General features: G+C 46.0%; 2 protein-coding genes across 22 annotated transcripts in view; one reads left to right on the top strand and one right to left on the bottom strand.

Annotated features, from left to right (window-relative positions):
* The window catches only part of NVL (nuclear VCP like), a 110,634-nt gene extending 99,243 nt beyond the window's left edge, over positions 1-11,391 (bottom strand). For 10 of the 14 annotated variants that reach the window (XR_011381469.1, XM_070055378.1, XM_051820594.2 and 7 more), the window contains exons 1-4: positions 11,238-11,391; positions 6,538-6,611; positions 2,413-2,465; positions 2,224-2,323 (exon numbers count right to left, since the gene is read on the bottom strand). Coding sequence is in view for 9 of the 14 variants with exons in the window: in XM_070055378.1 (XP_069911479.1) it covers positions 2,224-2,323; positions 2,413-2,465; positions 6,538-6,611; positions 11,238-11,294 (284 nt within the window). In the remaining 5 variants the exon portion in view is untranslated. Of the gene's footprint in view, positions 1-2,046; positions 2,131-2,223; positions 2,324-2,412; positions 2,466-6,537; positions 6,612-11,237 lie in introns of all 14 variants that reach the window. The other 4 variants (XM_070055377.1, XM_070055380.1, XM_070055379.1 and 1 more) reach the window with 3 other exon arrangements.
* A 206-nt stretch (positions 11,392-11,597) lies between these two features.
* CNIH4 (cornichon family member 4) overlaps positions 11,598-27,044 on the top strand; it is a 34,488-nt gene continuing 19,041 nt past the window's right edge. Inside the window, exons 1-2 of one of the 8 annotated variants that reach the window (XM_070055384.1) lie at positions 25,210-25,363; positions 26,246-26,276. In XM_070055384.1, coding sequence (XP_069911485.1) covers positions 26,253-26,276 — 24 coding nt within the window. In that variant the 5' untranslated portion in view covers positions 25,210-25,363; positions 26,246-26,252. Of the gene's footprint in view, positions 11,845-19,656; positions 19,747-25,127; positions 25,364-25,912; positions 25,934-26,056; positions 26,277-27,044 lie in introns of those variants that run through there. The other 7 variants (XM_008268358.4, XM_070055385.1, XM_002717485.5 and 4 more) reach the window with 7 other exon arrangements.

Genomic DNA, 27,044 nt, shown 5'->3' on the forward strand with positions numbered 1-27,044 from the left:
AGCCCTTGGGCCCCTATACCCATGTGGGAGACCCGGAAGAAGCTCCTGGCTTCAGATGACCGCAGCTCCGGCTGTTGCGCCCAAGTGGGGAATAAACCAGAGGATGGAAGACCTCTCTCTCTCTTCTCTGCTTCTCCTTCTCTCTCTATGTAATTTGACTTTCAAATAAACAAATAAATCTTTAAAAAAAAAAAAAAAAGAAAATATGGCAAAAAGTGGACCAAGTGGGATTCTCACAATTGCTAGCATGAAAGCAAAACAGTACACTTAGGCAATGTGGGCAAATTAACTTTTTTGGCAATTTCTTCTAAAGTTAAATATGCATCTAACATTTGATCCAAGTATATTTCATTTCTAAGTATTTACCAACAGAAATGAAAACACTATATAAACGAAAACCTGGGAGACTCAGCATTATGGCATGGTAGGTAAAGCCACTGCCAGAGATGCCAGCATCCCATATGGTTTGCATCTCCACTGCTTTACTTTTGATCCAGCTCCCTGCTAATGTGCCTGGGAAAGCAGTGAAGGATGGCCCAAGTGCTTGGGCACCTGTACCCACATGAAAGACTGGGAAGAAGCTCCTGACTCCTGGCTTAAGCCTGGCCCAGCCTTGTCCACTGCTGCCACTTGGGGAGCAAACCAGCGGGTGGAAGATCTCTTTCTCTCTCAGCATCTCCCCCTTTCTCTCTCTGGCTCTGATTTTCAAATAAATAAATAAATAAATCTTTTCAAAAAACAAGAACAAAAACAAAAACCCAGACACAAATGTTCACAGCACCTTTATTTGTAGTAGAACAAAACTTTTTGTCTCTCTGCCATAAATGGCTAAAATATTGTGGCTTGGCCATCAGACTCACCAATAAAATGCACTGGACTACTAGTACATACAAATCTCAAAACCATAATGCATCCAGATTTTAAAAGTATATACTACATGACTCCATTTATATAAAACTCAAACAAACAGCAACAGAAAACAAACCAGAGGCTGCTTGGAAATGCGGTGGGGGAAAGAAATGCATTACAAAGGGTACAGGAAAACTTCTGGGGTTATTGGAAATGTTGAGCATCTTGTCTTTGGTGAGTTGAATAAGGAGATACATATGTTAAAACTGAACAAATTATATACTGTTTACTCCCCCAAATGACCATAATAGCCAGGCCTGCGCTAGGCTTAATCCAGGGGCTAGGAATGCCATCAGGTCCTCCACATGGGTGGTAGGGGCCCAACTACCTGAGCTACTACCTCCGAAGAGCATTTCCAGGAAGCTGGATTGAAACAACCTGGCCAGGACTGGAGAAGGCACTTTGATATGGGATGTGGCATTCCAAGCAGCAGCTTAACTAAGAGCACTGCTAGGCCCATCCCAGTACTATTCCTTAGAAAACAAAACTAATTTGTACCTTTTCACATATCTGGTGTTATATTAGGGCAGAGAAAAAGATAATGAGACAATTCTGTTGGTAATACAAACAAGCAAATAATTTCAATGCCATATCTTAAGGATTAAATAGGCCGGCGCCGTGGCTCAATAGGCTAATCCTCCGCCTTGCGGCGCCGGCACACCGGGTTCTAGTCCCGGTCGGGGCGCCGGATTCTGTCCCAGTTGCCCCTCTTCCAGGCCAGCTCTCTGCTATGGCCAGGGAGTGCAGTGGAGGATGGCCCAGGTGCTTGGGCCCTGCACCCCATGGGAGACCAGGAAAAGCACCTGGCTCCTGGCTCCTGCCATCGGATCAGCGCGGTGCGCCGGCTGCAGCGGCGGCCATTGGAGGGTGAACCAACGGCAAAGGAAGACCTTTCTCTCTGTCTCTCTCTCTCACTGTCCACTCTGCCTGTCAAAAAAAAAAAAAAAAAAAAAAAAAAGGATTAAATAAATGTCTAAGACTTGGAACTGGAACTAAGAAAAAAAAAAAAAAGGGTCTAAGAAGGCCTAACAAAGGCAATTAGCATTTCAACTGGCCCTTGAAAGCTGAGTGGGAGTTTATGAAAGGAAAATGAACACTCTAGCAACAGAAAACCACTCATGGAAGAAAGAATTTTACCTCTGGGAAACAGTAGGCATTGAATATGGCTGAAGGAAAGATCTGGAGAAGTAAGAAGGTCAGGAAGTACTACGCCAGGTCCTGCTGACAAGCAAGAGCCCAGAGAGGGTTATGAGTAGGAATGTAAAGTGACTAGGTACAAGCTGTAGGGAGAAATCCCCATGTTGCAATACTTACTCCTTATCCTCTTCATCCCGTCTTGCTCTTTTTGCTCTATGTTCATCTTCTAATTCTGTCAGATTCTTAAATTCCTTCTCATTGCCAATTATGTTAAAGGCTGAAAGGAAAAGAAAAATACCATGAACTAAAACAGTCCATTTATATATAACTTTACCGAAAAGTCAACTACAGCAATTAAAGACTCACCTTTTTCCACCTGAATCCTAAAAGCATTTTTTTTTCTTCGCCCGTAGTCTATACTGAAAAGAGTAACAAGAACAATAGTTTTCCATTAAGCTCACTCTAAATATTATAAACATTGGCATGACTATTTAATATTAATTATGGCCACTACAGTCACACAGGCCATACATCTATTTTCAAATAAATTCTACATTTATACTTTCACTATTATGATTTCCCTTGATTTTTCTCATTTTCCCAAGCCTATGTGAAGTTTTGGGGGCAGAATCAATTGAAAATAAGTTACAGACACTTCACCTCAAATATTTTCAAGTGTTTCTCTGTGGAAAAACAAAACAAAACAAAACAAAACAAAACATAGGTATCTAAGAACCCATGTTGTGGCACAGTTGGTTAAGCCACTGCATGCAATGCAGGGATCCCACATGAACACCACTTCACACCCCAGCAGCTCCACTTTCATCTAACCCCCTGCTAATACACCTGAGAAAGCAGCAAATGGCCCCAGTGCTTGGGCTCCTGTCACCCATGCGGAAGACCTGGATGGGATTTTTAGGCTCCTGGCCTCAGCATGGCTCAGTCATTTAGAAAATGAATCAGCAGATGGTCATTGTAGCCATGTGGGAAATAAACCAGCAGATAAAGCTCTCTCTCCCTCTCCTGTAACTCTGCCTTTTGAATAAATAAATAAATCTTAACAACAAAAAAAAAAGGTACCCACACACCCACTGCACAATTAGCACACACAGGAAATTTAATATGGATAAAATATTATTTAATACATAATCCATATTAAACTATCTCAATTCCCCCAAAATGCTTAGATCTATTTTTCTTTTAATCTGGAACCTAGTTAAGATTCATGTATTTACTTGGTTGTCATGTCTCTTAGACTCCTTTTTTTTTTTTTTAAAGATTTATTTATTTATTTGAAAGAGTTACACAGAGAGAGGAGAGACAGATAGAGGTCTGACTCATTCCCCAGTTGGCCGCCATGTCTGGAGCTGTGCCAATCCAAAGCCAGGAGCCAGAGGACTTGGGCCATCTTTCTCTGCTTTCCCAGGCCATAGCAGAGAGCTGGATCGGAAGAGGAGCAGCCGGGACTAGAACCAGCGCCCACATGAGATGCTTACCCACTACGCGACAGGACCGGCCCCTACTCCTTTAATTTATAGCATATCTCTACCTTTTGTGTATGTGACATTGACATTTCAGAAAGGTATGGGTCAGCTGATTTATAAAATGACATACAATCTAGGTACCTTTTTTTCCCCCCAAGATTTATTTTATTTATTCGAAAGGCCCAGTGACAGAAAGACAGCACACGCATAATCGACCGTGATCGCACTTACATCTGCTGTTTAACTCCCCAAATGGCTGCAATGACCAGGGCTGGACCAGACTGAAGCCAAGAACCTGAAATTCCTTCTGGATCTCCCACATGGGTGGCAGGAGTCCAAGTCCTTGAGCCATCTTCCACTGCTTTCCCAGGTGCATTAGGAGGGAGCTGGATTGGAGGCAGAGCAGCCAGGACTCACACTGGTACTCTGATACAGGATGCCAGCATTATAGGTGGCAGGCAGCTCAATCTACTGCACCACAATGCAGGTCCCTCGATTTAACTTGTTCCCTTATTATTAAATTCAAGTGAGAGACAGGTGTTTGGCCTAGGAGTTAAGCTGTCAGTTGGCAGACCCCCTTCCCACATTGAAGTCCCTGGGTTTAAGACCTAGTTCCAATTCCCGACTCTAGCTTCCTGCCAATGCAAATCTGGGGACAGTGGCTCCAAAAACTGGGCTCCTAACACCCACAATGGGAGACCCAGATTGATTTCCCAGCTCCTGGCTTTGGCCAAGCTCAGTCCCAGCTGTTCCTGACATTTGGGAATAAATGAACAGATAGATCTCTCTCTCTCTCTCTGTCACTCTGCCTTTCAAAAACATAAAATGAATAAATAAATAATGTTTAAAAAGATAATTTAGGTGCCATTGTGGTTATGTAGTAGGAAAAATCAAGGAGGAATTGTCAAGCAAAAAGGAAACAGAACTAGAGGGTTTGGAAAATTCTCGGGTTATCCATAACAGTGGCTGGACGATAACTTACCAAAGAGATCACAAGTGAATGACTTGCAAATCTAATCAGTTCTCTGAGCAGAAGCCAGGGGGGGAAAGATGGGGTGATAGCAACAGGAAACTGCTAACTTGGTCTGAAGGAGATGGGACAAAAATAAGGAAGCTGTTGGAATTATAGAACTCTATAGGATAAGGTCAATAGAACTATTAAGGTATAAACGTGCATTATCCTTTAAGAAAAGGGAAAACGTGATCCTGAAGGAGGCTCTGAAGTCAGCATGGTTGCAATTGCCACCACAGGCCCAGAGGGCACAGGTCCAGGAGCTGCACTGTCTCCTCCTTGGTTGCAGAGGACAGGGCTTCTACCCTACAGAGCCCTGAGCACAGAGCATCAAGCCAAAGAAGATTATTTTCCAGCCTTAAAGTCAAATGGAATTTTCTCTGCTAGGCTATGAACTTGCTTGTGCCCAGACTTTTGTCTTTCCAAATCCTCCCATTTGGAATAGCACATCTATATATGCCTGTCCTTCGGAAGCAGACAACTTGTTATCTGGTTTCACAGGTTCACAGCTGGAGGGGAGTTATGCCACAGGTTGAATCATACCTTGAGTCTCACCCATACCTGACCTGGATGAGGGCTCAATGAAATTTGGAACTCAGAGTTGCTGCTGAAATGAGTTCAGACTTTTGGGGTTACAGGAATGGAAGGAAAGTATCTGCATGTAAGAAGGACATGAATTTTGGGTGAGCCAGAGGACAGCATGAGATGGACTGCACTGTATCTCCTTCAAACTCAGGTGCTTAAGTCTTCATCCCCAGACCCTTAGAAAATAACTCTATTGGGAAACAGGAGCTTTAGAGGTCATTAAGGTAAAATGAGGTCATAGGGAGGGCTCTAGGCCAATATAACTCATAGATAGGTGTGCTTACAGAGATTAGGACACTGACATGTACATAGAGGAAAAAAGGTTTAAAGACAAAGAGAAGACAGCCACCTTCAGGCCAAGGAAAGAAACGTCCTAAGAAACCAATCCCGCTGTTGCCTAGTCACCCCAGTGAAAATGTTTTGTGATTCAAGCCATTCATATCAATCAAATAGTAGATCTTTCTCTCTTTTTTAAGATTTTTATTTATTTATTTAAAAGACATAGTTACAGAGAAGAGATGGGAGGAGAGAGAGAGAGAGAGAATGAATATATCTTACATTTGCTGGTTCACTCCCTAAATGGCCACAACAGCTGGGGCTAGGCTAAAGCCAGGAGCCTCCATCAGGGTCTCCCATGTGGGTGCAAGGACCTAAGTACGCGGCCATCTTCTGCTGCCTTCCAAGGCACATTAGCAAGGAGCTGGATCAGAAGTGGAGCAGCTCGAATTTGAACTGGTGCTCATATCGAGTACCTATATCCTAGGCTGCGGCTTAACCTGATATTTAAAAATTTAAGGAAGCAGGAAAGTAAATAATAGCTCATCTATCTCCTGACCAGACTGTGAAGTACTTAAGATAAGAAGTAGCCATTCCTCATAGTAAAACAGAGAGCTTGTTACATATAACAGGTGCTTGGTAAATACAGTATACCTAAACTGAGTTCCAAGTCAACTGAAGTCAGCAGCTGTTGATATCAACTGGAATTTTAAGCAGGATGGAAACTTTTAAAAAGGCACAGGAAGGGCCAGTGTTGTAATACAGTGAATTACACCCCCACCTACAAGGCCAGCATCCCATATGATCACCAGTTTAAGTCCCAATTGTTCTGCTTCTGATTCAGCTCCTGCTAAAGTACCTGGGAAAGCAGTGGAAAATGGCCCAAGCATTTGGGCTCATGCCACCCATGTGGGAGACCAAGATGAAATTCTGGGCTTCTGGCTTTGGCCTGCACTAGCACTGGCAGATGTGGCTATTCTGGGAGTGAACCTGAGGTTGGAAGATTTCTCTCTCTCTCTCTCTCTGCTATTTCCCTGCCCCACACATAACTCTGCCTTGCAAATAAGAAAAATCTTTTAAAAGAAAAATCAAGGGCAGATAAAAAGCAGTAATTTGGAAACCACAGTTCTTTACCTGTACATTCTTTGCAGATCAGATGCTAAGACTTCAGTGTCCACATATTTGCCACATCTGTTACTGGTGAGGTACTAAAACAGAATATGTGACAAATATAAAATACTAAGTATCTCAAGCTTAGTGGCTTTAAACAACAACAACAAAAAAGAGAAACATTCAAGCATACTCTGCTTTAATGTAAACTTTTCATTAATAAAGCATACCAGAAACATAATAAAAATCACCAAATAACTGTCACATCTGAAATCAGAATTTCATTAACACTATTAATCACCATGAAAATGCAATAATAATAATAATAGCAACAACATTAACAAGAATAGCTGTAGGATAGTGAGGGCTTCCTATATCCTAGCTTCCCAAACATTCCCAGAACACAGCAGTAAAATAACCAGTGTACCATGGTACACTATAATGGAGAGAACAGAGTGACATTTGACATCTGCCAGACACTGCAGGAACTACTAGCTTGATGTAATTCAGTTTCACCATTAAATCTTTTTTGATTATGTCATATCTTTGCAAAAGTAGGTTTTCAGAGACTGTTGTGATAAAAAGCAAGTATCATGCAGAAATCAATGTAGAATAAGAAATCAGAGTGGCAAGCTACAATTTGATTCTACAGTCTGAGGATTTACAAAGTGCTCCACAGGTGTACAAATCCCATTAGTAACTAAGTATAATTATTAATGGATGAAATACAAATTTATAAATTTTCCATTGATTTCTGTATTTACTTTTCAAACAGCTACTAAGTTATCTGGAACAATTACTTATGAAGCTGCCTGAACCTAACTACTTAGCAAGCAGACCTATCAGATACTGCATTTGGACTAGGAATACCATGAAAAAACTGAGAAACTAAGGGTCCTGTGAACCAAAAAGTTTGGGAACCTCTGTGCTAGGCACTTGCTTAGGAGCCTTTCACACATTATTTCTTTTTTTTTTTTTTTTTTTTTTTTTTGACAGGCAGAGTGGACAGTGAGAGAGAGAGACAGAGAGAAAGGTCTTCCTTTGCCGTTGGTTCACTCTCCAATGGCCGCCGCGGCCGGCGCGCTGCGGCCGGCGCACCGCGCTGATCCGATGGCAGGAGCCAGGAGCCAGGTGCTTTTCCTGGTCTCCCATGGGGTGCAGGGCCCAAGCACCTGGGCCATCCTCCACTGCACTCCCTGGCCACAGCAGAGGGCTGGCCTGGAAGAGGGGCAACCGGGACAGAATCCGGCGCCCCGACCGGGACTAGAACCCGGTGTGCCGGCGCCGCTAGGCGGAGGATTAGCCTAGTGAGCCGCGGCGCCGGCCTCACACATTATTTCTTTCAACACTCAGGGAGATACCACTATCCTCATTTTACAGGTAAGGAAGTGTAAACGAGGCCTTACTTGCTTGTGACAGGAGACCTGGAGGAACCTCCTGGCTCTTGGCTTCAGCATGGCCCACCCTGGCCACTGTAGCCATTTGGGGAGTAAACAAATGATGGAAGATTCTCCCTCTCTGTCTCCTTCTCTCAGTATCTCTGCCTTTCAAATAAAGCTTAAAAAATACTTATTTATTTGAAAGACAATGACAGACAGAGATGTTTCATCCACTGGTTCACTACTCAATGTCTGCAACAGGCAGGGTTGGGCCGGGATGAAGCCAGGAGCTAGGAACTAGCAACTTTATCCTCATCTCCCCACATGGGTAGCAGGGGCCCAAACACGTGAGTCACCTTTTGCTGCTTCCCGAGGCACACCAGCAGGCAGCTGAAGGGAAGCAGAGCATCCAGAAGTTGAATCAGTGCTCGGATATGGGATGCCAGCATTACAAGCAGTTTGATCCACTGTGCCACAATGCTAGCCCTCTACAGTTAATTTTAAAATATGCCAATTGTATTTTATATACCAAATGTATATCTTATACTTGCTACAAGTCAAAATGCCCCTTGATGACAACAGGAAGAAATCTACTTTAATCTGCTAAATTTTAGCATGACTGCTATGCAGCAAGATACCTAATATATTACTTGAAAAGAGTTGAAGGTTATGAATTGTGGCAAGATGTGTAAAAAGAACTGCTAAGTGAAAAAAGCAAGCAGAAGAACAAATGAAGTCTGTGATTTTTAAAAAAAGTTTATACACACTTTTTTAAAAGTTTAAAAAATTAAAAAGTTTTAAAAATTTTTTAAAAGTTGTAACAGAAACTCTCCTTGATTACTATTGGAGAAGTATAGATAAGAGGAATTCATTCTCTTTATATTACGATCTTCTCTGTCCCTTTTATCTTAAACCACAAAAATCTATTACTTTTTATAATGACCCAAAGTGAAAGCTATGAGGATAGGCATTGTGGTGTGGGTTAAGTGGCCATCTGGGATGTCAGAATCCCTTAAGAGGGCTGGTTGGAGTCCCAGCTGCTCAGCTTCCGATCCATTTCCCTGCTAATGTGCCTGGGAACACAATGGAGGATGGCCCAAGTTCTTGGGCCCTGCCACTGGCTTGGAAGACCCAGGTGAAATGCCAGGCTTTTGGCTTTGGCCTGGCCCAACCTCAGCTGTTGCAGCTATGGGGGGTGGGGTGGGGGTGAGCCAGCAGATGGAAGATCTCTTTCTCTCTTTGTAACTCTGCTTTACAAATCAATAAATCTTTAAAGGGGGGGGGGGGGGCAGCACTGTGGCGCAGTGGGTTAAAGCTCCAGCCTAAAGTGCCAGCATACCATATGGATGCTGGTTCAAGTCCCAGCTGCTCTACTTCCAATCCAGCTCTCTGCTATGGCTTAGGAAAGCAGTAGAAGATGGCCGAAGTTCTTGGGCCCCTGCACCCATGTGGGAGACCCAGAAGCAGCTCCTGGGTCCTGGCTTCGGATCAGCTCAGCTCTGGCCAACTCGGTCATTTGGGGAGTGAACCAGCAGACAGAAGACCTCTCTCCCTCTGGCTCTACTTCTCTCTGTAACTCTGTCTTTCAAATAAAATAAATCTTAAAAAAAAAAAAAAAAAGGCAAAAGAGCAGAATATGTAATGACTTTATTTAAAGCCAGAGAGGCAGAATAAAACAGTCAGACTTAATTATTTGAGAGTTAGAGTTAAGAGAAGGGAAGAGAGAACCATTTGTTGGTTCACTCCCCAGATGGCCCCAACGGCCAGCACTGCACCAGGTCAAAGCCAGGTCCCAGGAGCTTCATCTAGGTCTTCCACGTGGGCGGTAAGGGCCCAAGCACTTGGGCCATCCTCCGCTGCTTTTCCCAGGCTATTAGCAGGGAGCCGGATGAGAAGTGAAGCAGCCAGGACACAACCCAGGGCCCACATGGAGTGACTGTCCCAGGCAGCTTTACCTGCTACACCACAATGCTGGCCCCAAGAATTGTATTTTGAAGGTAAAGTCGACCAGATTGTTCATGGACTGCATACAGGATGTGAGAAAAAGCAAACAGCATGATTCTTAATAACAGGATGAATAGTGATGACGTACAGGACACTAAGGACGAGTTTGGAGGGGAAACATCAAAAGTTTGGTTTGGCCAGGTGAAGCTGGAGACGGCTGAAACACCCAAGAGACAGTGTGAACTTGGAAGCTGCATCCATCAACCCTGAATTCAAAGTAAAATCAGGTCTGGAGACATAAATTTAGGAGTCGTGGAGATATATGTAGTACTTAAAGGTTCAGACCAGATGAGGTCATCTAGAAGCATGGAAGATAAGGGAGGAGTAGGAGGAGAGAGAACATAAGGCAAGTTCAGAGGACTGAGACTCAGGGCGCTTCTAACCACTACAGGTTAGGGGAAAGGGACTGACCCAAAGAGTGGAAAAGTAGCAGGTGTGTTAAAAGAAAAGCAAGGACAATATGTGAAGAAAAATCTCTTCACATGTTTTAACTCAGGCGGCTTCCTGACTTTACCAGTCCAAGGTAGTTGCCACACAACTGCTGCTTTTTTTTAAAAAGAGTTATTAAACACTGCTTTCTGTTGATGGATTTGAAAGTGAGAAACCACTGGTAAAGAACCTAACACAGGAGCACCATTGTGGCACAGTGGGCTAGGATCCCACCTGTAACACCAGCGGCCCACGCCAGGGTGCCAGTTCTGCTTCCCCCGGCTTCCTGCTAACGCATCCAGGGAGGCATCAGATGGTTCCTGGGCCTGGCACCTGCTACCCACAAAGAGACTTAGGATGGAGTTCCTGGCTCCTCGCTTCGGCCTATCCAGACTCTAGCCGTTGAGGACTTGGGGAGTGAAGTACAGAATGGAAGATGCATCTGTCTGTCTCTCTCTCTCTGTGCCAAATAGATAAAAATAACCGTAAAACGTATAAAAAGAATCTAACACAATCACAACCCGTTACTTCCTTCTGTGCTTCCTAATCTGACTCAGGCTCCTCGAGAGCGGAAATTAACTTTTTCTTTATGAGCCCCACAAAGGGGCTCGCACACGCGGGCGTCTGAAGAATGTTTCCGTCCTATTTTAAGAACGTAAGAAGGCTGTGGCTCAAAGCCTAAGTCACACCACTCCCCTTAAGACATCATTCTGGAGACCCGAGCAGGGCGACTCCGCCCCAGGGTAGAGCGAGAAGGCCCCGTACCACCGGAGAAGGCAGTGGAGTTGTCAACAGACCCACGCCGAAACCCTGGTTGGGCAGGAGACTAAGTGGGGTAGGCACGCCGGCCAGCTGACGCCCTAGGGCAGCGGCCGGAGACCACTGCAAGACCGAGCTAGGCAGAATACACACCTGGATAACGCGGTGCTTGAGCTTATTATCCACGAAACCCGCAGGTCTAGGTTTCATCGCGGCTGTCTCTGAGGCCAGAGCCCAGACCTTCCGCTCCACGAGCACAGGGGGCCTTCTTCAGGCTGCCCGCCGCGATCGCCTGCGCAGCCGCATCCCGGATGCGCCCCGCCCAGCAAAGCCCGCGCCATTCTCCTCACGGAAACAAATACTGAGTGTGAAGAAAAAAACAACTACCTGGGAGAAAGAGAAAAATTGAAAACGTGGAAGAGTTTCTAGATGACGTGTTTTGCAGGCTTATCCAACAGCCCCTGGATGGCGAGGACCCTTTTGAACAAGCCCAACTTTATTGGTTCCCAGCTTGAGCGGACACAGGACGGAGGCGGCTGAGGACACGCTGAGCCTCTCGCCGGTATCTTTAGGTACACTCGGCTTTGTTACATTCCAGCCGTGCCAACCTATTCGGATGCAAAGTTGGTCTGGGCAGAGAATGTTAGCTGAACTAAAGACTGACCTTAGGAATGATTTAAATGATAAAGACACTCCACCACCTTCACTGTTGGCTTTTTCTCCAAACCACCTCCTTTACTGCGGCCGCTGAAGAGGCTGGGTAAGAAGAAAAAAAAAGGACTGGTTTACCAGTCTAACTGGTCGCTCCTTACTTTTAGCACGCATTTGTTGGGGGCGGTGCTGTGACGCAGTAGGTTAATCCTCAGCCTGTGGCGCCAGCATCACATATGGGCGCTGTTCTAGTCCCGGTTGCTCCTCTTCTGATCCAGCTCTCTGCTATGGCCTGGGAAAGCAGTAGAAGATGGCCCAAGTCCTTGGGCCCCTGCAACCGCGTGGGAGACCCAGAAGCTCCTGCCTGGCTCCTGGCTATAGATCGGCCCAGCTGTGGCCATTTGGGGAGTGAACTAGAAGACAGAAGACTTCTCTCTGTAACTCAAATAAATAAAATCTTAAAAAAAAAAAAAAAAAAAAAAAAAAACTCATTTGTGGGGCCGGTGCTGTGGCATAGCAGATTAAGTCCCCGCCTGTAGTACCGGCATACCATATGGATGCACCCTACTAATGTGCTTGGGAAAACAGAGGAAGATGACCCAAGTGCATGGGCCCCTGCACCCACCTGGGGGACCTGGAAGGGCCTTCAGCTTTTTTGGCCATGTGGGGCATAAACTATTTGATGGAAGATCTCTCTCCCCTCCCCTAACTCTGCCTTTCAAATAAAACAAATCTTAAAAAAAAAAAAAAACAAACCTCATTTGCTGTTAGGCTACTGTGTGTAGGTAGTTTGTTGGAGCACATCCAGTGCAAGACTCCTTGGCCTAGATACAGGTATGTGTCTACCACAAGGAGTTCATCATGCAGTTACAGAGACACAAAGGGATAATTATTCGCTTAAAAAAGAAACGTTGGCTAGTGCTGTGGCATAGTTGGTTAAGTCTCCTTATGTGGTGCTGGCATCCCATATGGGCACTGGTTGGAGTCCTGGCTATTCTTCCCATCCAGCTCTCTGAGGCTATTGCCTGGGAAAACAGTGGAATATGGCCCAAGTGTTTGGGCTGCTGTGCCCACATGGGAGACCTGGAGGAAGCTCCTGGTTCCTGGTTTCAGATCAACCCAGATCTGGCCATTTGGGCAGTGAGCCAGTGCATGGAAGACCTCTCTCTCTGTCTCTCCCTCTCTCTGTAACTCTGCCTCTCAAATAAATCTTAAAATACTACTGCTACTACTACTACTAAAAAAAAGGCAATGTGGGTTTCTGTTTACTTTTTGTTTTAATTTTGTTTTCAGTATTATTTCATACCACATTGGCTTATGGTAATATTTTCTTTTTACTAAATTTGATGTTTGCTCTTTAAAAAAAAAAAAATTGAGAGGCAGAGTTACAGAGAGGGAGAGAGACAGAGAGATCTTCTACCCACTGTTTTACTTTCCATATGACTGCATCAACCATGGCTGGACCAGGCCGAAGCCAGAGACCAGGAGCCAGGAGCTTCTTCCAGGTCTCCCTTGTGGGTGCAGCGGCCCAAGTACTTGGGCCATCTTCTACTGCTTTATCAGGCCATTAGCAGGGAGCTGGATCAGAAGCAGAGTACGAGACTTGAACTGGCTCCTATATGAGATGCCAGCATTCCACAACACCAGTCTTGGCTTATGACAATGTTATGGACAGCTTATCAGAGCGCCTCCAACTCTGACACTCCAAAATGGAATACGGGTGACCCGAGCCCCATCTTAACTGTTGTGCCAAACGCCTGGCCCTTAAATTTTTTTTAAGATTTATTTATTTATTTGAAAGAATGTAAGGGAAGGACAGAGAAATCTTCCATCCTCTGGTTCCTACAAGGGTGGCAAGGACCTAAGCACCTGAGCCATCATGTGTTGCCTTTCAGACACATTAGCAGGAAACTGGATTAGAAGCACAGAGCAGCTAGCTTCTGCAGTAGCTAGCTGGAACCAGCATTCTGATATAGGGTGTGGGTGTCTCAAGGAGCAGTTTAACCTGCTGGGCCACAGTACCACCCCAAAACATTTTTAAGTATACGGTTTCATGTTACTAAAAACATTAAAACGTGCACATTTATCACCAATGAACATCTCCAGAAGTCTTTTCATCTTGTAAAACTTAAACAATAGTCATTAAAAAACAATTTCCTAGGTGGGCATTTGGCCTAGCAAGATAAGACATTCCACATTGGAGTCCTTGGGTTCGGATCCCACCTTCAGCTTCTGACTTCAGCTTCCTACTAAAGCAGACTTTGGGAGGCAGCAGTGTGAATCAAGTAATTGGGCTTTGCTGTGAAGAGTTAGATGGACTAGGCCAGTACCGCGGCTCAATAGGCTAATCCTCCACCTGCGGCGCCGGCACACCGGGTTCTAGTCCCGGTCAGTGCGCCGGTCCTGTCCCAGTTGCTCCTCTTCAGGCCAGCTCTCTAGCTCTCTGCTGTGGCCAGGGAGTGCAGTGGAGGATGGTCCAAGTGCTTGGGCCCTGCACCCCATGGGAGACCAGAAGTACCTGGCTCCTGCCTTCGGATCAGCGCTATGCGCCGGCCACGGCGGCCATTGGAGGGTGAATCAACGGCAAAGGAAGACCTTTCTCTCTGTCTCTCTCTCTCACTGTCCACTCTGCCTGTCAAAAAAATAAAAAAAAATTTTTTTAAAAAGAGTTTAATGGACTAAGAGGCAGTTAGGTCAGGTTCCTGTCAGAATGAGACAAGAGGCAGAGTTCCTTGAAGAGTAGAAAAAAGAGTGGAAAAAGTCTCTTCCCACAGGCTGTCTTTACCAATGCTTAGTTGTTTTTTGTTTGTTTTGTTTCTTTAGGATTTATTTATTTATTTCAAAAGTCAGAGTTACGGGGCGGGGGGATCTTCTGGACCTGAGACAAGAGCTGAGATCACCTTCATTGTCCGGTAACACTGCCACCCGTGAGTGTGAGACCTGGACTGAGTGAGTTCCCTGATCTTGCCTTCTGGCTGTTGTGAGCCTTTGGAGAATCCAACAGCAAATGAACCAGCAGAGGGAAGATCTCTGTCTTTCTGTCGCTCTGTAGTTCTGCCTTTCAAATAAATAAACCTAAACATTTTTTAATGAAACAGTTTTACTTCCATAAAAGAAAAACCATTCCTTTGTATTTCTTCCCACATTCCTTTTGATTATTGATGTCACAAAATCTTCGTACATCATGTGCTCAAAAACATGAAATAATAATGCTTTCAAATGCATGATTCTCTTCACTTATGTGGGAGAAAATGTGGAGTCACAAATCATTGTTACAGTGACACTGGTTCTATAATTCTCCCTGTATTTACTGTATTTAGATTTCTATTTCTTCACATGACCTTGAGTTACTGTGTGGTATCCTTCCATTTCTCCCTATAGTACTCTCATGAGTGTTTCTGGCAGGAAAGGGCTAGTGGTGAGGAACTCCTCTAGCCTTCGTTTATCTGAAAATATTGTACTTTCTCCCTTCCTAGCTTCAGAAGGATGGTTTTGACAGATACAGGATTCTTGATGGACAATACCACATACCTAAGCCAGGAAGATTATTAAATACTCTACAGAACCTGAGTGTATATACATCTCAGACACTTCTGTAGTAATTGAAATATCATCTTCCTTTCTTTTTTTAAAGATTTGTTTGTTTGAAAGGCAGAGTTACAGAGAGAGGCAGAGAGAGATCTTCCATGCTCTCGTTCATTCCCCAAATGACCACACAACAGCCAGAGCTGAGTTGACCTGAAGCCAGGAGCCAGGAGCTTTCTCCGAGTCTTCCATGTGGGTGCAGGGGTCCAAGGACTTGGACCATCTTCCGCTGCTTACCCAGGTGCATTAGCAGGGAGCTGTATCAGAAGTGGAGCAGCCGGCGCCGCGGCTCACTAGGCTAATCCTCCGCCTAGCGGCGCCGGCACACCGGGTTCTAGTCCCGGTCGGGGCGCCGGATTCTGTCCCGGTTGCCCCTCTTCCAGGCCAGCCCTCTGCTGTGGCCAGGGAGTGCAGTGGAGGATGGCCCAGGTGCTTGGGCCCTGCACCCCATGGGAGACCAGGAAAAGCACCTGGCTCCTGGCTCCTGCCATCGGATCAGCGCGGTGCGCCGGCCGCGGCGGCCATTGGAGGATGAACCAACGGCAAAGGAAGACCTTTCTCTCTGTCTCTCTCTCTCTCTCACTGTCCACTCTGCCTGTCAAAAAAAAAAAAAAAAAAGTGGAGCAGCTGGGACTTGAACTGGCACCCATATGAGATGCTGGAACTGCAGGTGGCAGCTTTACTGCTATGCCACAGTGCTGGTCCCATCTTCCATTCTTTAATGGTACAACCCCACCAGTTGATAGTGGCACATGTCACCTCTGTCCCTCATACTTTGGCTCTCCCAGACTTTGTATCTCACTAGCAGAAAGCAATTTGAATAACCAGTTGTTCTTTCTTAAAGATTTATTTATTTGAAAGGCAGAGTCACAGAGAGAGAGAGAGAGAGACATAGAGAGATCTTCCATCTGCTGGTCCTCTCCCCAGAAGTCCACAATGGCCAGAGTTGGACACATCTGAAGCCAAGAGCCAGGGGCTTCCTCCCAGCCTCCCATGTGGGTGCAGGAGTCCACGTACTCAGGCCACCTTCCACTATTTTCCCAGCCACAAGAGAGATCGATGGGAAATGGAGCAGCCAGGACTTGAATCGGCACCCATATGGGATGCTGGCACTCCAGGCCACAGCTTTACCTGCTGTGCCACAGCACCAGCCCCTAACTGTGCTTTCTGACAAAAGTGATGCATGTCTTGAATTGGCTCCAGACAGTCCTGATTTTTGCCTGTTTATTTGGGATGATTATTATTAGTGTCCCCTTTGGGGAGATAAATTAAGACCAACTGGGAACAGGCAAAACCTAGTTGTTCAGACCTTGATAAGGGCTGGGGGTCAGCCATGACAACTTGGGTTTTGGCAGAGACCCAAAGGCAGGCAGAAAAGTATGAAAGGGGAGAAAGGGGACAACTTCAAGTATGCTCCAATTAAAGAGCATTAGCAAGGCCAGGGATAGGTAGATTAACTAGAAGCAGAGAGTCCTACATATTTGCTTAGGCATGCAGATTTGGCTTCCTCTTTGGTCCCTTTGTTGGTAACATTAAAGAAATTAAAGAGGCTGTTCTTTATTATTGGAGTCCTGGCCATTTGGGGCCAATTGTCACCAGAATTCTTTCTTGGTTTCCTAGATTGATAGTGATAGTGGTCTTACTTACTAGAGCCTGGCTTGCAGATAGTACGTTGCCTTCTGGGTTGGTTGCTAAGGACTGAATCAGGCCTCTGTTCTTATACATGCTCTGAACGTTGTTCTTTGTACATTCAGCCTCCCACCTCTCTCTCTCCATAATGTTCCAATCTGAAAAATAAATTATGTGGCCATGTATGTACAATAGGAGAATGGAGAAAAGAGGAGAGTATGAGTGTCAGAAATTCTTTATTGAGATTCACAAGGTAAGCTGCTTGTTTGGTGGGAGCTAGAGACTGAGTTTCAAGGTTAAGAAAATCTAATTTGTTTTACTTGGTAAAGCCTAATAATTAGATTTTTAAGCCAAATTAGTCATTCTTTATTTTTTTAATATTTATTTTATTTATTTGAAAGGCAGAGCTTAGCTACAGAGGCAGGTAGAGACAGAGAGAAAGAGAGGTCTTCCATCTACTGGTTCATTCCCCAAAAGGCCCCAGTGACTGGAGCTGGGCCAGGCCAAAGCCAGGAGCCAGGAGCTTCTTCCTAGTCTCCCACGTGGGTGCACGAGCCCAAGCACTTGGACCATCCTCTGCTACTTTCCCAGGCTCATTAGCAGGGAACTGGATCGGAAGTGGAACAGCTAGGACTCGAGCTGGTGCCCATATAGGACACCTTTACCCACTATGCCACAGTACTGGTCCCTCCAGAATATTTTCTTTAGCACAAAAAGAAACCACATACCCATTCTAATTCCTCTTTCTTCACAGCCCCTGGAAACCACTAATCTATTTTTTTTTTTTAAGATTTATTTATTTATTTGTAAGAGTTACAGAGAGCCAGAGGCAGAGAAAGAGAAGTCTTTCATCTACTGGTTCACTCCCCAAATGGCTGCAATGGCTGCAACAGCTGGAGCTCTGCCGATCCAGAGGCAGGAGCCAGGAGCATCTTCCGGGTCTCCCATGTGGGTGAGGGGCCCAAGGACTTAGGCCATCTTCCACTGCTTTCCCAGGCCATAGCAGAGAGCTGGATCAGAAGTGGAGCAGCTGGGACTCGAACTGGTGCCCATATGGGATGCCTGCACTGCAGGCAGCAGCTTTACCTGCTACGCCATAGAACTGCCCATTAATCTTTTTGTCTCTATGGATTTTCCTAATAGGGACATTTCATAGAATCATAAAATATGTGACATTTAAAAAGGAAGATTTAGTTATCTGAAAGATAGAGCCTTCGAGAGAGAGAAAGAGACAGGGAGAGCTTCCGTCCACTGGTTTACTCCCCAGATGAATACAACAAAGAGGGCTATATCAGGCTGAAGTTAGGAGCCCAGGAAACCTGGGTGTCCTACATGGGTGGCAGGGGCCCAAGAACTTGAATCACCATCTGCTGCTCCAAGACATATTGGCAGAAGGCTGGATTGGAAATGGAGCAGCCGGGACTCAAACTGGCACTCCAGTGTGCAATGTCAACATCACAAACAGCAGTTCAACCTGCTATATCATAACACTGGCCCAATATATGAACTTTTGTGTATGGCTTCTTTTACTTACCTTAATGTTGGCAAAGTTTATACAGGTTAAAGCATGTATTAATACTGCATTTGTTTTTATGGCTGCATAATATTCTATTATATGGTTGTAAGACATTTTATTCAGTTAATCAGTTGATGGATGTTTGTGTTCTTTATACTTTTTAGTTCTTATGAATAATGCTATTATGAATATTTATATGCAAATTTTATATGAATACCTATTTAGAAATTTCTAAGGTATGTGTATAGCTAGGAGTAGAATTGCAAGAAGAACCACCAAACTTTTTCCTTTTTTAATTTTAAAGATGTATTCATTTATTTGAAAGTCAAAGTTAGAGAGAGGAGAGACAGAGAGAAATGTTCTACCCACTGGTTCACTCCCCAAATGGCCACAATGGCCAGAGCTGGGCCAGGCCTAAGCCAGGAGTCTGGAGCTTCTTCTGGGTCTCCCACGTAGGTGCAAAGGCCCAAGGACTAAGGCCATCTTCCACTGCTTTCCCAGGTGTATTAGCAGGGAGATGGATTAGAAGTGGAATAGCCTGGACTTGAACTAGGGCCTGTGTGGGATGCCAGCACTGCAGACTGCAGCTTAACCTGCTGTGCCACAGTGCTAGCCCCTCAAACTGCTTTTCAGAACAGCTGTACCATATTACATTCCAACTATTGATATAAGAAGTTTCTCCTTATCCTCTCCCACCAGTTATTTTGTGTGGTTTTTGTTTATTTTTTTTAAAGATTTATTTATTTATTTATTTGAAAGTCAGAGTTACACAGAGAGAGAAGGAGAGGCAGAGAGAGAGAGAGAGAGAGAGAGAGAGGTCTTCCATCTGCTGGTTCACTCCCCAATTGCTGCAATGGCCGGAGCTGGGCCAATCCAAAGTCAGGAGCCAGGGCTTTCCTCAGGGTCTCCCATGCAGGTGCAAGGACTTGGGCCATCTTCTGCTGCTTTCCTAGGCCATTGTAGAGAGCTGGATCAGAAGGGGAGCCTCCGGGATCTGAACCCGCTTCCATATGGGATGCTGACACTGCAAGCAGCAGCTTTACCCACTACACCACAGTGCTGGCCCCTATTTGTTCTGACAGACAGCAAAAGCGCACATGTGTTGATTCACTCCCTGCCCTGGCCAGGGCTGAGGCTTGCTGAAGCCCAGAGCCAGGAACTCAGTCCATATCTCTTATGTGTGTAGCAAGGACCCAAGTATTTGAGCCGTCACCTGCTGCCTCCAAGGTTGTACATTACCAAGAAGCTGGAATCGGGAGCAGAGCCAGAACTCAAAAGCAGGTACTCTAAAATGGGGTACAGAGTATGACATGCATTTAGAGATGATGGCCTATATATAGGATGAAAATTTAATAGAAACTGTCTCTGAATAATTCTAGACTTTGGACTTTCTAGAGAAGACTTTATGTTATTTATTTGAAAGGCAGAGTGTTGGAGACAGGGGGGTGGGGAGTGGGGACAGAGAAAAAGAAATCTTCATCCATTGATTTACTCCCCAAATGTCTACAACAGCAAGGGCTGGACCACGCTGAAACCAGGAGCCAGGAACTCCATCATAGTCTCCCATATATGTGGTAGGGGTCCAGATGCTTGGGCCACCTTCCGCTGCTTTCCCAGGCTCATTAGCAGGAAGCTGGATCAGAAGTGGAGTAGCCAGGACTCAAACCAGCACTCTGGTATGGAATGCCAGCATTACAAGTGGCAGCTTAACTGAGGCACCACGATACAGGTCCCTTATTTTATTATTTCAAAAGGATTTAAAAAATATTTATTTGGAACATAGCAAGGCAGTTATATATAGAGAGAATCTTCCATTTATGAGCTTACTGCCTAAATGCTGACAAGAGCCAGAGCTGGACCAAATCAAAGCCAGCAGCCCAGAACTTAGTTCAAGTCTCCTACATGGTGGCGGGAAACTAACCACCTGAACCATCATCTGCTGCCTCCCAGCATATGCAACAGAAGGAAGCTGGAATCAGAAGTAGAACTGGGACTTGAGCCTCAGCGCTCTAATGTGGGATATGGCATCCCATGTGTCTTTAACTGCTGGACCAATCACCAGCCTCCGCTTCCCCCCACCAAATATGACATCTAATTTAGAACAAAAGTCATGGTGTGGTATTATTGTATATAATGTTTTTGTTTTTCCTCCGAATTGCTGGCTCATAACTCCCTCCCCAGGGCAAGCCATAGTAAGTAGAATTTCTTTTCCCTAAGGCATATCATGGAAACTCTAATTTTACCCTTTCTGTCTTGGAGCTGGACATCAAAAAATTATTACGGGGCCCATGTGTAGCCACCTCTGATGCCAGCATCCCACGTGGGTACCCCTTAGAGCCCTGGCTGCTTCACTTCTGGTTCAGCTCTCTGCTAATGGCTTGGGAAAAGCGGTGGAGGAAGGCCAAAGTGTTCAGGCCTCTGTCACCCACACGTGAGACCTGGATGAAGCTCCTTTTTCCTGGCTTCTGCTAGGCTAAGCCCTGCCTATTGTGGCCATATGGGGAGTGAACTACTGGATGGAAGATCTTTTTCTCCTGTTGGTGCTGTGGCATTGTGGGTTAAGCTTTTGCCTGTGGTGCTGGCATCCTGTATGGCCACCAGTTCCAGTCCTTGCTGCTCCTCTTCCGATCCAGCTCTCTGCTATGGTCTGGGAAAGCAGTAGAAGATGACCCAAGTGCTTTGGCCCCTGTACCCACATGGGAGACCCAGAAGAAGCTCCTGGCTCCTGACTTCCAATTGGCACAGCTCCAGCCATTGCAGCCATTTGGGGAGTGAACCAACAAGTGGGAAAAATCTCCATCTCCCTCTCTTTCTGTAACTCTGCCTTTCAAATAATAAAATAAATCATAAAAAAGGCAGCAAAAGCAGTACAGGTGAAAAAACCCAGGGTTTGTGACTGAGGACTGAGCCCTTAACCTCTGGTATCAGACACTATCTCTAGGCAGGACACCCAGCTGGTGTCTGCTGCAGAATTGAGGTTGGCTTGTGTGTGGGCTTGTGTTAGAAATGATCTGTGTTATGAGAGTGATAGGAGAAATGGAGTTTGAAATAGTTTTTGCATAATATATTCAGACATGGTAACATACACACATAACCACCTTTTTATATATCTATCATTTCCTTCTCCCAAATTTGGTATTCCTCATTGTTTTTTTTTTTTTTAAGATTTATTTATTTATTTGGAAGTCAGAGTTACACAGAGAGAAAAGGAGAGGCAGGGAAAAAGAGAGGTCTTCCATCCACTGGTTCACTCCCCAACTGGCCACAAACATCTGGAGCTGGGCTGATCCAAAGCCAGGAGCCAGGAACTTCTTCCGGGTCTCCTATGTGGATGCAGGGGCCCAAGAACTTGGGCCATCTTCTGCTGCTTTCCCAGAGAGCTGCATCGGAAGTGGGGTAGCTGGGACTCAAACCAGCACCCATATGGGATGCCGGCACTGCAAGTGGCAGCTTTACCCGCTATGCCACAGTACTGGCCCCTCCTCATTATTTTGACATTGAAACTGGGTTTTGATTTTTCAATTAGAATAAGAGAAAAGGCTATGATAACTAAAAATGATAATTTAATAATTACCAGCAATTATGGCATTGACTTTTTAACTTTCTCAGAATAAAACAGCCTATAAAGAATATGAGATAGCTTTTGTTTTCTGTTCCTTTTCAGGATGAATGTATATAAGATGAAGTTTGTGTCTGTGTGTGTATAAGTTTTATTTATTTATTTGAAAGGCAGAGTTACAGAGAGGCAAAGGCAGAGCGAGGAATAAAGGTCTTCTATTTGCTGGTTCATTCCCCAAATGGCCTCAAAGGCCAGAGCTGGGTCTATCCGAAGCCAGGAGCCAGGAGTTTCTTCCAGGTCTTCCGTATGGGTGCAGGGGCCCAAGGATTTGGACCATCTTCTACTGGTTTCCCAGGCCATGGCAGAGAGCTGGACCAGAAGTGGAGTAGCTGGGACTCAAACTGGCACTGATATCGGATGCTAGCACTGCAGGTGATGGCTTTAGCCGCTACACCACTGTGTCAACCCCATTATTTATTTATTTATTTGAGAGGCAGAGTTACAGAGGGAGGGAGAGACAAAGAAAAAGGTCTTGCATCTGGTGGTTCACTCCCCAAATGCCCACAATTGCAGGAGCTGGGCCTCTCTGAAGCCAGGAGCCATGAGCTTCTTCCAGGTCCCCCACATGGGTACAGGGCTCAAGCACTTTGCTTTCCCAGGCCATAGCAGAGAGCTGGATTGGAAGAGGAACAGCTAGGACTTGAACTGGCACCAGTATGAGTCCTTTATTTGGCAACCATTTACTTAGCACCAGCTCTTTATGATAAAAGGTACAAGGGATACAAAAACAAATCAGTTGGTTACTTTTATTGTAATCTGAGGTATGACTGGCTAAGCATGCAAGGAAGACAGTTAATATAATGAGTATTCTGATAGAACTATGTACAAAGTACAATGGGAGGGTAACAGTATCTGATTTATAAGTCATGTATTAATTGCACCTCCAGCTTTAACCTATGAACCCTTTGTGAATCTATGAAACTATGCTGTGTCAGGCAAATCCAGATGTTTTTGCCATCATATGAATTTCTGTGTCCATCCTCCTCTCTCCTGAGTTACCTTATTACTAAAAAACTTGTCCCCTGTCGCTCCCCCTCTTCGTGGAGGAACGACACAGGACCCTGCGTTGTTCTTTCGTCTGCTCAGCCCTCCCCGGGTTTGCTGCTGGTTCTTCCCGGGTTGGCTACTGTCCCTTCCACCTCCGTGGAGGGGCGGTTCCCCCTGCCACTTTCCCCACTTCCGCAGGGGAGCAGCACACCTCCAGCCGGCTCTCTCAGGGGCTGCTCAGATGTTCCTCCAGGTGTTCCTGGTGCATGTTGTCTCTCTCCTCCTTTATAGTCCTCTTCCACCAATCCCAACTCTGCTACCCACATGCCGAGTACGCTGCTCTCCTCCAATCAGGAGCAGGTCCTACAGTTTATTGGTTGAACTGGAGGCAGCTGTGTAGAAGCTGTTTACTCCTCTCCCAGCGCCATATTGTGGGAGAGCAGATGCATAGAATAAGTCTTAATTCGAGTAACAGTCTAGTCTGAGTTGCTCCCCACAGTCCCCCTTTCATACATTGATTGCACCAAACAACCAGAATATTTTTATTTACTTATTATCTTTTAAAACAATTATTTGAGAGGCAGACAGAGAGAGGGAGGGAGAATGAAATCTCTGCATCACTCCCTTTGCCAGCAACAGCTGAGCCAGAGTGAAACCAGGAGCCAAGAACTCAAAATCCGTTTCTGCTATAAGTGACAGGGACCCAACGAGTCATCATTTGATTCCTCCTAGGATGCACATTAGGAGGAAGCTGGAATTGGGAGCATTGCTGGGACTCAGACCCAGGGAGAAGGGATGTGGGTGTTCAAAGCAGCATCTTAACTGTTAGGCCAAACTCCTGTCCCAAAATAGTAGTTAAAATGTAAATCTAGTTACGGTATTTTTAGCTTAAACCTCCTCCTGGTTTCTCATCATATTGGAATAAAAGTTAAGCTCTTTTCCAGGGATTTCCAAGGCCGTGTTACCTCCCTTGCCTGCCTCTGACTTCTTCTCAAAACTCGCTCACCCTTTGGTCACTGTGCTTTAGCCACTCTGGTCTTTTTTTTTTTTTTTTTTTTTTTTTTAAGATTTACTTGAAAGGCAGAGTTAGAGATAGAAAGAGAGAGAGAGACAGATATCTTCCGTTCACTGTTTTACTCCCCAAATGGCCTCAACAGCCAGGGCTCCAACAGCCAAAAGCCAGGAGCCAGGAACTCCATGGGGTCTCCCATGTGAGTGCAGGGGCCCACCCTCCATTGCCTTTCTAGGCATATTAGCAGGGAGCTGGATTAGAAGTGCAGCAGGTGAGGACTCCAACCTACTGTCCTTTGAGATGCAGATGGCAGCAGCTTAACAGGCTGTGCTATAACCCTGGCCCTTGGATTTTTTTTGTCTATATCTGCTACTTTAATGCCAGCTACAGGCTTGTAGGGACTTTGCCCTCTTGTTCATTTTGTATTTCCAGGATTTACAATAGTACCTCACATACACCAGCTGTCCAGAAGATACTGATTGAATGAATGAATGAATTTGATGTAATTAGCTCACACAGCTTATCACCTTTTGAAGTCTTCCCTCGATTATTTAGTTGCCTACCAGAGCAGCATGTTGTTGCCTTGTTCAAGTCTGTATTTCTGAAGTTGTTGGCACATGGTAGTGGTCTTACAGTAAATATTTGTTAAATGAATGAATGGATAAATAAGACGATGTATTCAGTTTTTAAAAATCTTAATATCTAGAGGGGAGAGAAACGTTGCTGTAACAGGCTAAGCAAGGTCCTGCGAAGTTGAGATCTGCCAGGGAAGGGCAGGTCTCCACTGTCAAGCCCAGGCGTTACCGATTAGCGCTGTGCGGTGAAAACCACTTTCCTCTCCCAAGTTGAGAGCAGACACTAACGAAAATTTCACGTATGGCAAATACATCCCGGGTGTCCAGCGGGTTAGAAGCGTTGCTTGTATTCCTGGAAGAGTCCATGTCCACCTCTTGGAGCTGTATTTGTTTCGCTGAACTTCATTTCCCAGCATGCACCAGACCCGCGGCCGTGCAGTTTTTAAAAAATATGGACTACAACTCCCGGCGTGCCGCGCCAGGGCGGCGGGCACGACTCGCCCAGCGAGCGGCGCCCAGGGCCTATCAGGAGCCGGTCGGGCACAGGAGCCGGTTTGACGGAAGGAGCGGCGGTGGCGGCGGAGGAGGAGGAGAAAGAGGATGGAGGCGGTGGTTTTCGTCTTCTCGCTCCTCGACTGCTGCGCGCTCATCTTCCTCTCAGTCTACTTCGTATCCTTGCCTGAGGCGGGCGAAGGCCATCTAGAGGTTGCCGCCCTAGAGTCAGGGCTGTGGGCCCAGTGGGAATAGGGCGGTTGTGCGGGAGCGAGGGAGGCTGCTGGCGGCCGCTGCGGGTTCCTTGGGCGCTGGCCTTGCTGGGGCGGCGGCGCGGGCCTCTGGGACAGGGACCAGCGCCCTGGTTGCCCCACATGAGCTGGCCCTGACCCTGGCACCCGTCCTGCCCTGGCTGGCTGCCAGTTATCGCTCACCGGGGGTCCGAGCGGGCTTTCTCCCAGCCTGGCCAGCCCACCCACCGCTCGACCCCACGACGCCCCAACCAGTCCTGTCTGGAGCGACGGCCGTCCCCGGGCCGCCTTTGTGGCCATCGGGAGAGAATGGTCGCTGCGCCGCCCTTCGTCGGAAGCCCGGGGTCCCGGGGCAGTCTCTGGGGGACAGCCGCGCGCTGGGACGAGCCGAGATTTGCCGCCTCTAGTCACTCGCCGGCTTCACCCCGCCGCCCGCCCCTTTGTTCTCGCGCGCCGCGGTCCTGGGAGGGCCTGTTTGCACCCCGGAGGTGACTCAGGGCAAAAATAGGCGGAGGGCTTCCTTCATGGTTGGGTAAGGAGTTATTTGAAAAACTGTGCAAAGTGATGCTTGGGTCGCCCCTGGCGGTTGCAGATTGGCAGATTGGGTAACTGCACGTGATATAGTTCTTATTCGTTTCTCAGCTTTCGCATTTTTCTGTGCGGTCCGTGTTAAAACTTCTGCATTGTGTGTAGCTCTTCAGGTTACAGTGTAACTGCCTTTTCCAGACCCCTGCATGGCTGGGGACCTGGCGCGTTGTTGCAGATGTTGTGCACACTCCAGCTTTACGTGGTTAAATATGGTGGGGAAAACGTATGAGAAGCTCATTTTGTTTTCCTTCCTCAGAAACCACATGTCCTTCCTTTTTAAAATTGAGGTAAAAGTTGTACCTGTTTATGGGGTACAGTCTGGGATGTTTCAGTACCCATATATATTATGTAATAATGCTTGAAGCAGGATAAACTTCTCTGTCTCCTTAAGCATCATTTCTTTGTGGTGAAAACATTCAATATAGTTTCTTCTTTTTGAAAGATTTATTTATTTATTTATTTATTTATTTTCAAAGGCAGAGTTATAGAGAGGGAGTGACAGGGAGAGAGCCAGCATTCAAGTGAGAACGCTTTCATCTGCTGGTTCACTCTCCCAAGTGGAGGCAACAGCCAGGGCAGGGCCAGGCTGAAGCCAGAAGCCTGGAACTTAATCTGGGTCTGCCATGTGGGTAGCAGGGGCCCAAGCACAGGCCATCCCTTATCTGCTGCTTTTCCAGGGACAGGAGCTGGATCAGAAGTGGGCCAGCCAGGACTTGATGCTCATATGGGATGGCCATGTTGCAGGTGGAGGCTTAACCCACTGTGCCACAGTGCCGGCCCCTCAGTATGCCTTCTTAGAACTTTCTGGGCATGGGTAGTACCTATACCCCTTTCTGATCCAGTTGTATGTTTTGTTTGGCAGCGCGCGCGCTGACTTTAGGGTAGTAGGTTTCTCTTGTGGCTTCATACTTTATTATGGACAGGGAACCTATTATGTAAAGTTGGAAAATTTGGAATTCAGACTCTGCCCAGCCAGTTATTGCTGTGCCTGTCCCTAAACCTCATTTTTTTTTCATCTTTAAAATGGGAAGTTTTTTTTCCTGGGTACATACCAT

The sequence above is a fragment of the Oryctolagus cuniculus genome, chromosome 13 (genome assembly GCF_964237555.1).
Source record: "Oryctolagus cuniculus chromosome 13, mOryCun1.1, whole genome shotgun sequence".
NCBI lineage: Eukaryota > Metazoa > Chordata > Mammalia > Lagomorpha > Leporidae > Oryctolagus > Oryctolagus cuniculus.